Genomic DNA, 12,264 nt, shown 5'->3' on the forward strand with positions numbered 1-12,264 from the left:
TGGAATCTGTCCTGAAGGTTCGTCATAATGTGTGCACACTGTGTGGGAGTGGGCGTGCCTTCAGATCAGGAAGCAGGCCGCGCTTTACCCAATCAAATGTAGTGGGCGGGATTCACGTGTCCGTCGTCCTTCCCTACTCGAAACTAGCCTAAACTAATTTAACAATAGCGTCCGCGGAGCAGACAAAACCACGGAAAGATATTCACATTTGAACTTACTCTTTCATCATAGAAACAAGTGGGCTTATAACCAAAACGATCCATGTTCTCTGGGAGAAGTGGTGTTAGTGTTCCGTGTAGAAATGTTATCTAGTCGGAATGAAAACGCAAGCTCACCACCGGAAGTGGAGCGGTGAAGGCAGACTTAAACCCCGTTTCCTTGCGCACATGTGCTGCGTCGGCATTGTCCCAGAGTCACACTGAGGAGGCACGAACAGCAGAGGTCGCTGTTTTTCCTTTTCAGTGTGTCTCTGGGTTCCGAGATTGCTTTACCGTTGGCCGGCACCTCTTGATTTTGATTGTCGAAGTTTTGTAAGAAAATGTCTCACACCTACTATGACAGGTGCGTAGGAGAAAAGCAGCCAAAGTGGAGAAAATGAGAGTCCAGCAACACGGCAGTTGTATGGGCTGGAAAATTTGAAAAGGATGGAGGAAAAGGAGGAGAGTGACAAATAGGAAGAGGAGGATGACAAGTCAGAAATACAAGAGGCATATTGCAGTAGCTTACAAGAGGGCAGAATTCATGAATTATGTATATCATACTAAGTAGGTCAAAATGTTTTATTATTCCCATATACAGTATATTTGTGTCACTTTAGATGGCAGTGGCACACCCAGATAGATGTCTAAAGAAATCATATAATCCTGTTTTATATTTGGTCAACTAAGTATATAGGGTTTAAAGGGCAAGACCACTTTGGTAGAGGTTTGGGTTGTATAGTTACCTCGCCATGAAGTAACTCCAAAGGTGGACAAGAAATTAAAAAAAATTGCTCCATTGATTAGAAATTGATCATTCAAAATATGCTCCCCATTGACTTACATTGTACACTAAAACAGCTCTCAAAGTCGCTATTTTAGCATGTAAAAGAACGTAAACAAAGTTGATTCAGACAATATAGAACATCATCAAACCCAGTACTGTTTGTTTTTTTGAAAAAAATGTTAACTTCCTGTTGATTTTGCTATTTTTATTAGAAAGAAAACCCGGACTGGATTTGGGGATCCGGATCCGGATCTTCAAATAGTAAAATCAGCAGGAAGTTGACATTTTTATTAAAAAAATAAACAGTACTGGGTTTGTTGATGTTCTGTATTGTCTGAATCCGCTTAGTTTGTGTTCGTTTACGGGCTAAAAGAGTGACTTTGAGAGCTGTTTCAGTGTACAATGTAAGTCAATGAGGAGCATATTTTGAATTACAAATTTCTAATTAATGGAGCAATTATTTTTCATTTCTTGTCCACCTTTGGAGTTACATCATGGCAAGGAAACTACACAACCCAAACCTCTACCAAAGTGGTCTTGCCCTTTAAGGTTGAGTGAGAAAATAGCAGCCAGGAGAATGAGACTAGCAGGACACTGCTAAAGGCATCAAGAGCTGCCAGCCAGCAAATTGGTGCTGTGGGAACCAACACACGGGCATCGATCACGAGGACGTCCCACACTAACATACGTGGATGTACTCAGGAATGATGCAGGAGCACAAAGTACTAACGAACTAGCCAGATGTATGGAAAACCGGGATGACTGGAAGCGACGATGGAGGGCTCGTCTAAGGACGACCTAGAGAGAAGTAGTTAAAGACAGGTGACAGGTCACACAGACATGTATGCACGGACAGATAAAAAAAAGACTGCTACACAGACCTCCTAGGCAGATGTCTAGACATAGACGGACCCAAAGCGAACCCTGAGCAGACATCTGCCTAAGAGTGCCAGGCAGCAGTCAATTGTGGATGTCTCTCCATGTAGTTGTATTATATATTATTTATATCATATTTGCCGATTATGAAATGGGCTCATGAACTGGGCTGGCTTTGAGAAATCCTTCTCATAGGACCAGTGCCAGGCATATTAAGTGTATTTGTTATTTCCTGCCAAGATCATCTTCTTTTGGCAATCTGTCTGAGGTGCAGTAGATAACATTTTGTTGTTTGACAACTCTGCACCTCTTGCACAAAGACATCTGTTTTCTCAAGGGAGAAATTACATTTCTGAAGCATTTCTTCCATGACACTATAAAGACTACAAAAGGGCAATCCACAGAGTGCATATCTCTGCCAGGCTGAGTTGCAGGATTGTGAAAGTCGTGGGTTGTAGCCGTCGGGACATGAGGCCTTGTGTTCCCCCCTATGGGTCTAAGTGAAATCATGTTTGCTCTGTGGTTGTTTAGAGTCCCCTCAATATGTGATTTAAATTTGGGGTTGATTGGACAAATGGTAAATGACAACATGATTCTTTGTTGTAAAATCGGCCCCTCCCGCAAACTTTGGAATGCAATCATAGCCAATTGGAATGGAATATAGGAAGAAAAAAATCACACCCAGTGTGAAGTGGGTGGTGTGGTCACAGTGGTCATCACAGTGATGGAAGTGATTCACTTAAAAAAAACATAGTGTTTTTTTTACGTCCATACTGCTATTCATAGGGCTGCACATGTGTCATGTGTTTCGCTAGCCAATCACAGTCCTGAATTTGCAAAGTCAGCCAATCACATTACAGCTAGTGGTGAATGCACTAGCTGTAATGTGATTGGCTGACTTTGCAAAAGTATAGATTTGCATTGACTGTGGAAGGGTTAGCGTTGTAGACTATTGGCCAATCACGGTGCAGGATTGGTCAGTGTCCAAACCTCACTTATAGGGGGCGGTAAAAAATACCCTGAAGGATACTGTTCACATGACTCCAGAGATAATGTTTGAGTGTTTTGACCCAACATTGCCTCCTCACTAGTGGGGCTAAAAATAAGGGATGCTTTAAGATTACTACTAGTGCCAGCATATAGTATTTTTACTGAAGATTTAAAACAAATTGAAAACAACAGCAAAAGCTCTAACCCTTGAAAGTGTGAGAACTACTGATTTCGAAGGTATTTGTAGAATCGGCCTCAGGTTTTAATGGGTTAATACAAAATAGAAAATAGTTCAAGCTCAAAAAGTGTTGCATCCATGACCTGTTGTGAGCTTGTAGATTGGGTAGTTTCAGTTAGCGACACCTTTGTACAACAAAGTATAAATTGGGCTTTAGAGCCCTACAGCAATATACACTGCTCCACTCAGCACCTCAACTTTTACTGTTCAGAGGGAATGTCATTATGCCAGGAAAGTTATTCCAAACCATCGTTTGAAAAAGCAAATTTGCTGCAGCAGAGGTATCCTCATGCTGAGAAAGCTGCATGGGAAACACTATTATACAGTATGATCATGTATGGCAGCTACTCATGTAATTCAGTTGTCAAACACAAAGCAATAGTTTGTGACAAAATGAGAATGTTTACTGAGAAAAGTCGACTTCTTTAAATGTCTTGCTGTCCTGCAGTTCAGCCAACCATTCCTTTCAAAGTTTCAAAGGTTTTCTCCAGAGTATAAAACATAAAAAGCAGTCTAAAACAAAAAGTCAGATTTTGCAGTGGCAAGGGAATAAATAACGATGTGCCACGGTATGAGTGCACAAGAGATCAAGTCAGAATGTATAATGAATTCAAACTGACAAGACATGTTTGCAGTAGATGCAGGGAGTCTGTGTTCAGAGGGATATACTTCTAACAAGTACTGTATAGTGGAAGGAGAAAGACGAGTTTAGGTTGGTGGGAGAAACTGTAGAAGCTTCAGTGTCAACATAACGCTGGGAATAATTGGTGATTAATTTAGTTTAGAGCAGTGAGTGACCATACTGACATGTATGATGCTCTAAAATGCTATAATAGTAAAGGAAATATGATGAAAGAAAATAAAATCATTATAGTCATTATAAAGACAAACCTTTGCGAAATGACATAGTATCTCAAAATAATGACTTGGTATTTGCAACAGTTTTGTGTGTTTTAATTTAAGTTTTGGTGAGTTTTAATGTTCATGCTGTGCAGCGCTTTGGTCTGCCTTTGGTTGTTTTTAAATGTGCTTTATAAATCAAATTGACTTGACTTGGGTATCTCAAAATAATGACTTGGTATCTCAAAATATTGACTTAGTTTCTCATTATTTCTCGTTATTATTTGGGTTCCTTTCACCCCTACCTTTGTGTATTCTTGTTTGAATTGATTATTTACTAGATTATTTACTAAGCTGTATGCTGTTACATCATGTGAAAAGGACTCCTGTACCGTTTTGCTTCTTAACTGTTTCAGAGCAGATGCTAATTTGGAAACCAGTATACAGTATGTTGGGTTTGTGCCTACAGGCATTTGTAATCTACTCACATAGTGTATACAGTTATTCTTGCCTGTTATGGTGATCCCCTTGACTGACTTCTCATGGATTGGATTTGTACATTTCCAACACCAGGAAAATTCACATGCTCCAGAACAAATGACAACTGCCTCCCTGTATAGAGTCTGCAACTCTGGTACAGTATGCTCAGAATAATTTATTGAATGCACAAAATCACGTTTTTACGGTGTGGCGCAGAATGGTCCTATCCACCTAGAACAGGGGTTGTCTCGAATGTGTTCTAGTTTTTTTCGGAGGGATACGATAATCATTCCCTGTACGAAATGCGCGTGGTTGTGGAGATACGCCAGTGCGTTTTCAATGGATGAAATGGTTAGAGGGCTACGCTTGGCTACGAAATGTTTCTGCAGGTCACACTACGTACAGTATAACACAGTAGAACACACTACTGGTTTGTCTGTATTATCTGCATGTCTTTGTCCCAACAAAAGTATACCAATCATAGTTCAACTCACCCTGCTACACTATGTGCACACAGTGAACAACATAACCTGTGGCGTAACGAGCCAACAGTGTCTTCTGACTTCCTCCACGTCATTAGGCCTACGGTAACTGGTGGGGGGCCCGCAGGTGCTAGCAGCAGCCACTGGGCTCTGCCAAACTTTGGTCAACTCCACTGTCATTGCATCTCTGTATGTATTTATTATTTTATTTTACCGACGGCATGGGTGGGCCCCAAATCACGTTACCCCCCTGAACGTAACTCAGCTCACACTGCTGCAGTAACAGTACATGCATACAGTGAACCACAAGGCCAAGCTCTGTAGGCTCTGTTATGCTCAAGTTAGTACATTAGCACATCATTGGTGATAATGTGTAGGTTCAATCACTCAGTGTAAGCCAATGTACAAAGATGACAAAAAGCAATTCTCCCAGTACTGTAAGACTGAAATGTTTCAATGAACATATTAAGATCTAGGCTATGTACGGTAGGTGCATTCAATACAGTTAGTCAGATAACTGCTTATTGTGGTAATTGTGGCTTTTCAGTTGCACAGGGTAGCCATGCCATTATTAGATTCTGTGTCGTCCCCCCTTTTTTCAATAAATTACTGAATGGGAGCCTATCAGGTTGCAGACATTGTTCTATTCATTATCTAAACTTCTAATTTCTTTTTTTCTGTGCAGCACTTGATGATTTCGATGAGAATAGTTTCCCTTCTCAACTCCCCTTTACCCCCGATATCAATGTTTTCAAGCCTTTATTCAATTTAATTTCCATATAGTTTCACAAAAAAGCATACTGCATTTCCATATCTCCCTTCCTTAAAGGAAGTGTATTTTTATTGTTTGTTTCCTTGTTCTTTGTTGATTTTCATCAGAAATTATCCAATTACATTCATCGGAAAACAAAAGAAAAAAATGATTGTGCATCTAGTGATAATGCACTCAAACTGAATTGTCAGTCAATGGTGATGACAATAGTATACCACTGTCTTTTTTATTAATACATATTTCTTAATAACAGACACATTTTACTTACGGATACTAAGTCTAAAATTAATTGCCACTGCACGTGTCATGATCAACTGACATAATTTAACATTCTAGTCCAAGTTCAGGAACAGAAACAAACAAACAAATGGCAACATATTGTCACCAAACCATAACCTCATGCACCATTTCACCACCAAATGTAAAAAAAAAAAGTATGGCAGTTCAACTGGTTTTTACACTGTGCAATACAGACACACCCCATTAAAACAAGTCGCAAGACTATGTAAATAAAATAAATAAAACAAAAACAAACAAACAAACAGTAACTACAAACTCAGGCTCAGGGCAAATTGCTAAAATGCCTACTCACAACTTTCTCAATGAGCCGAAAAGAAAACATCCATTTGTGGTCACTCAACATGCAACTGAACTCATCCTGCCATCCATGCAAAGGTCCATTCATAGAGAAGCAGCGGCAGTCTGTGTCTATCCTGGAACATACTGAGGACCAAGAGCCTGCATTATGCAGTACCATTGCCCCCAAAGCTTCTGTTGGGCCTTCAGGTTTCGTCTCCCTGTGGCAACTGGCAAAGTGTTCCAATGTTGGCCGTTGGCTCAAGGCTATGGAGAAGGGGGGGTCTTCAGGGAATTGCAGGAGCCTCCCTGGCTTATGCCTCCGGTCCCCTGGTACTGCAGAGGGAGTCCAATACAGAGCATGTCAAGCAGAATCGTTCCACACACAGACCAGCTCACACTCAAGGCTAAAGCCAAACAGAGTTTGCCTGACTTGACAAACATAACAAGCATGCTTTCAAATCCCTCCAACACAGAAGAGCTGTTTTACTATTTTAAGGGACTTTGGTAGGAGAATGGCTTGTGAACAATTTTGTCACAAATGCCTTGAGACAAAGTAAATAATAAATAGTCCCATTATGCAGCAAGTGCGCTATACAACAAAAATGGTCTACTAATTCTCCCTTTGTCTTCACCGCTCACTCTGACGAGTACATAATTGCCTTTTCTTTTTCCTTTACTTTCTCACCACCCACCAGACACTAATCCCCCCCCCCCCCCCCTCTCTCTCTCTCTCTCTATTTGTCTCCCGCTCTTGCAGGCACAGACCTTTAAAATAAACACAATAAAGCAATTATTCCAGGCTGAGTGCACAGGTCAAGACCATCCTTCACCTCCTTAGCATGCCCCCATCACTCTCTCTCGACTGTCTATCCTCCCTGCCATTGTCCCACTCCCTACCTTCTGTCTCTACAGCCCAACCCTTACCATTCGTTCTCCTACCCCAGCCATCCACCAGTGAGTTTGTAGAGATAATTCAAGAGATACATTGTCTTGTCTTTATCTTTTCCTGAAAATTGGCCTCAACTGATTCAGTTCAATCAAGTGCAATGCGGAATGTAGCCTACAATGGTAATACTTTTTTTGGTAGAAGGCACACCACAGAGCCCAACAAATATCTAAAAACTAAATAAAGTGAAATTTGATGTTATTATTTTTAGTACTGCCATTATTTCAGTGTAATTGCTGTTTAGACAGTGTGAGTGGAATATACATTGATTTTGAACGAACCGAATTTTGCAAATTATTTGCGTTTTACATGCACATGCAAATACACAATATTGCATGCCACAGAAACACACACATCACAAAATACATTTCACTCTTCACCTCAACGAGAGGATGCCAGTGGGCAACAGGTTTTCGAGGATTTGTAAGCATTTCATTCCAGTGTTCTCGGCCAAGGCTCTCTGCATCGTTGCCCACCCGACACACACCGATAACCTCATTATGGCCTACACTGTGGGGACAGAAGAGAGACAGAAATCTATAGCAATCTGACCTTGAGTCTTCATACATAGAGAACAGTTGCTACAGTGCAAAATACTGGCCTATAGATTTGTATATCAAGTACTATCAATTTCTAAATAAAATCAGACATCATTCCTGGTATGCAACTCGAATGGTGCTGAGTCATTTGCCTGGCATCTCGCAATGCTTGCCCAGGCCGGGCACTTGCTTGGCTAGAGCCTCGCTCGAATGCACCTCACGGGGCTCAAGCCCACTGCTGACGGCGCACATGCCTTGAAATGTAGAGATTCAAGTCAACGTTATCTATGGTTTGCAGAAAAGTACAATTGCAACATTATTTTGCAATTGCGTTGCCTATATGGTTGCCCTACCTGTCTGTCTCCTCTGCCAAATGGAAATAGCAATCTTTTTGAACCGTTCTCTTACTATTTACATTTCAGTGTTAATTTTGTTGACTAAGACTAAAAGACTAAGATTTAGATATTTAGTCGACTAAGACTAGATTACGACTAAACAATTTCAGATGACTAAAATAGGACTAAAACTAAATGGTGTGTTATTCAAAAGGCTATGACAAAGGCTACAGTATGTCAAAATGAACACTGGTGTGACGAGACTTTCTTTTTTTTATCAATGCAATCAAAATTAAATCAATGTGATGGGTCCAGTCTGTTCCTATTCAACCATTTGCCAGAGATGCTGTAGCTTGCAACGGGAAAGCAAAAATACACATGATAAGATAACATTTTAACCAGATTGGGTGGTCTAGAGAATGTTGTGCCCTTATATGAATGAAAACAGGGAAAGTACCAAAATCATGGCCCTGCGTCTTTAATCCTCAAAGTCCAGAGGAAAACATGAATTAACCAGTTAACCCTATATACTTAGTAGACCAGGGGCCTGCAGAGCTTCTTTTTCTCCTCTACACCAATTGTCTTCGGGCAAAAATAGCTGATCAACAAGCTCACAACGCATTGTCGATCAGCTATTTTCACCAAATGTTTGCCCCAGATTGGTGATGCTGTGATTAAGAATGATTCAAGTGGTTATTGTCGCCTTATCGCCCAATATGACAATTATGAATGCAGGAAGATGCATTATAATGTCTTCTGTTCTTGTAACCAAACAAACCTTTACATGAAGTCTGACTCTAAGTCATGAAATGCCCTGAGTCTCACTAGCTGTTGGAATGTCGTCCCCTGGCTAAAGACCCAGAGACTAACATAACAGGACCAAAGGAATTAACGACCCTGGAGCTGGAGGTAACTCTCCTCAATACATTTTAAGCCAAGTTGCAACTAGCTGATCCCTGCATGGAGACAATGGAATGTGGATACAAATGCTTTGTGATTATGCCCCATAACTTATGGGGCATAGTAAAAATTACATGTTTTTTAAAACATATGTTTTTTTCTCTAATATGATAGTTACCACAATATATGAACGTTGGTGATGTGAAATGTGATGCTTTTTGTGTTAATCACAGTGCAATGTTTTAACTGCTTTTTACTTCCCCTGAAGCTACTGTATGACGATGATATTTGGACAATTCTAAATCCATGCTGATTAGAATTTTGAGGTCAGTCTAATAATAGATGGTCCCTAGGAAATTTAGCAGAAAGTTTAGTTTTCTCAACTCTAAAACACAAGCTGAAAAGGCCACCCACACATGATGCAGAAGATGCATGACCACTCCTACACAACTAAAAGGCTGGTGACAGCCAGCTCTCTCTCTCTCTTCTGTCTCTTCTACAATTGCAAGGCTGGGTAAATAAGTTCTCCCCACGCCAAGCCTGCTAGCCTAACTGCTACCCAGCATCCAGGCTAGCAACGCTCGCTCTCTCATCTGGATCTCGCAGAAGTGTCATCTTCTCAGCTCTTCAGCCAAAATGGCTGTCCCCAGGGGCGTTGAATCATAGACATGCGTCTTTTCCGGGACTTCGCAGAATCTAGTTGTATAAAAATATAACAGGATATTTTTATACAACTAGATTCTGACAAGACGCGCTGTGATTGGCCAGTAGTCAGGAATCGTGCCTTCTCCAAAATGGCGCCCGAGATACAGGTCGCTCCAATGAACTGCAGAGGCCAATGAGGTATAGGTTTCTAAATCTATGCGTTGAATGACTTGGCCATGCGAGAAGCCTGCTAGCTTACCCGCTACCTAGTATCTGTGCTAGCAACAGCCTCTCTCTCTTTCGTGACGCACTGAGGCTGCACAACCTGCGACCTGCAGCTAGCCATCACCTCATGGTCTCACACTGTTAGAGACAAAGGACTCGGCAGCTCTGCTCCTGGACACAGGCAAGCAGATGGCATCTGATGTGTTTTGGCAACTATAGAGATTCGTTGTGCGTGTAGAATAGCTATTTTAAATCAGTGATCTTTCTTTATTTATGGTTTTATTCTCTTTTGTCCCTGTTTTAAGTAGGCTAGAACATGGCCATTCCTATCCGACCTCAGGAATTATTTTAATTAAATTACCTTGCAGAGACAATATCTCTGCAAGGTAATTTAATTAAAATAATTGCAATTGTTGCTAGAGCATGACTTAGTTATACAGTAAGAAGTCACGTGAGAGATGCTTACCGGTCATAGTCCATTACTGCAATCTGCAGACTAATCTGGTCACTGTTTTCTGGAGGGACATCAAAGATGATGGCTTCATTGTAGACTGGATTCAGAGTGTTTCTCTTCGTTGATGTCTTTCTTTTCTTTAGTCTGCGGCCGTCACACATCAGTGAAACCTTCACATACGGATCTGAGGAGGAGAAAGGCTTCATCTTTTTAGACTTTTGCATGAAGGATAGATGTAATTGTATCGTACACATAATGTTACTTTTAGCTTACCAGAGGCCCCAGTGATATCCATGGCCTTTAGATTGCGGGCCTTTATCATGGTAATTGTCAGTCTGCCTGCAGTGGGCAGGTAGCAAAGAGAGAACATCAGATCTCCAAGGTCCACATTATCCTGCAAGAGAACACACACGCGCACAAACACACACACACACACACACACACACACACACACACACACACACACACACACACACACACACACACACACACACACACACACACACACACACACACACACACACATTTAGAACCGCTTTGAGGATTTAATCTGATTACTTTGTGTAATAGAAAGTATCCGAGTATAGCATATTTGTCCCATTCTTCTGTTAAATTATTGATGCAGGATGTGTTGAATGAAATTCAGTCAAGGGTGCTGTTTTAAGATGTAAGAGAAATGGGTGTAGGTGTTTTGTCCATCGTCTGATATTTAATCACATAACAAACGATAAAGACGTTTCATACAGACTCAGTCTGTAGCATACAGTACATTATCTCCTTTCAGGGAACCTCCCTTCCAGCATGCAGCTCTAATAATAGATGCTTACACTTCAACAGAGATGAAGTCTGCTGTTCTGCAGCAGAAAAAGCAGAAGGGTAATTATCACCTACTCTGAAAATAATTCCTCAAAGGAGGTGAGACTCTGGCTTTTGCACAGAAATATCCAGCGAGGAATTCAAACAGGCCTGCTGTAAGGCTGTTTGACAAACTAATATTGAGTATATTTACGCCGTGGCCCCAAAGGGGCTTAGCCGTCTAAAGCAGGGTTTGTCTGTATCTCTGCTTGTCTCTGTCTCTGTATGTGTCTCTGTATCTCTGTCCCCACAAAAGTAGACCAATCACAGCTCAACTCATGCTGCTATGTTCATACCACAAACTACACAGCTCAGCTCACGCTGCTAATCCAAATGCTGCTCTGTGCATACAGTGACACACAAGGCCAAGCTCTGTAGCACGCACATCATTGGCACACACAGCTCATGTTAACACAAGGTGATCACTGATGTGTAGCCATTGATCAAGATATCATGTATATCACTATACAGTATATATATATATATATATTTTTATTTTTATTTTTTTTTGGTATATATATTTATATATGAGAATTTGCACATTTAGAACACAGTTTTGAAGACTACATTGACCATTTAAATTTACATTTAAAGGAATAGTCTGTGCTTTCTCAGAGATAGGGGATGCCCCTCCACTTTGTTTTGTTTTGGTCAGTTACTCACTGTTTGCTGTTTACACATTTTGCACATATGCCTTTTCCAGTAGCGGTGAATGGGATGGCTTCCAATGGGGAAACATTACATCACCCAAAACGAATGCTGTACTTGTCTGACCGAATGCTTTATTGTCTGACTCCCCTATGCAAGAGGTTTTAAGATGCTCTTTATTCGCCAGGACGTTGGTACCCTCTATTATAATTTTAGACTGTTTAAAATGCCAATGCAAGAAGAAATAGAGAAATATTGCAGGACATGTGATCACATGTAGGCTACGTATACTACTATTCATTAGTGATACAGTAATATGTTATGTTCTACTCCTAAATATCTCATATGTGATACCTGAGAGCAGTACATACAGTAATTAGTTTGAATAGATATTTAGGGGGAGCATTTTTAGAATTAGTATTTTCTCAGTATTGGTGAATGACACGACCCTCCCAAATAATATGCAGTTACACCCA

At 40.8% G+C, this 12,264-nt stretch overlaps 1 protein-coding gene across 1 annotated transcript in view; it reads right to left on the reverse strand.

The window, feature by feature from the left end:
* Positions 1 to 6,471: 6,471 nt before the first annotated feature.
* The window catches only part of syt9a (synaptotagmin IXa), a gene marked incomplete at its 5' end in the record, with an annotated part of 30,604 nt that continues 24,811 nt past the window's right edge, over positions 6,472 to 12,264 (reverse strand). Inside the window, 4 exons of the mRNA XM_084050270.1 lie at positions 6,472 to 6,574; positions 7,568 to 7,697; positions 10,298 to 10,469; positions 10,559 to 10,679. Coding sequence (XP_083906396.1) covers positions 6,506 to 6,574; positions 7,568 to 7,697; positions 10,298 to 10,469; positions 10,559 to 10,679 — 492 coding nt within the window. The 3' untranslated portion in view covers positions 6,472 to 6,505. The remainder of the gene's footprint in view (positions 6,575 to 7,567; positions 7,698 to 10,297; positions 10,470 to 10,558; positions 10,680 to 12,264) is intronic.

This window comes from Gymnoscopelus microlampas, assembly GCF_963454915.1.
Source record: "Gymnoscopelus microlampas genome assembly, chromosome: 1".
NCBI lineage: Eukaryota > Metazoa > Chordata > Actinopteri > Myctophiformes > Myctophidae > Gymnoscopelus > Gymnoscopelus microlampas.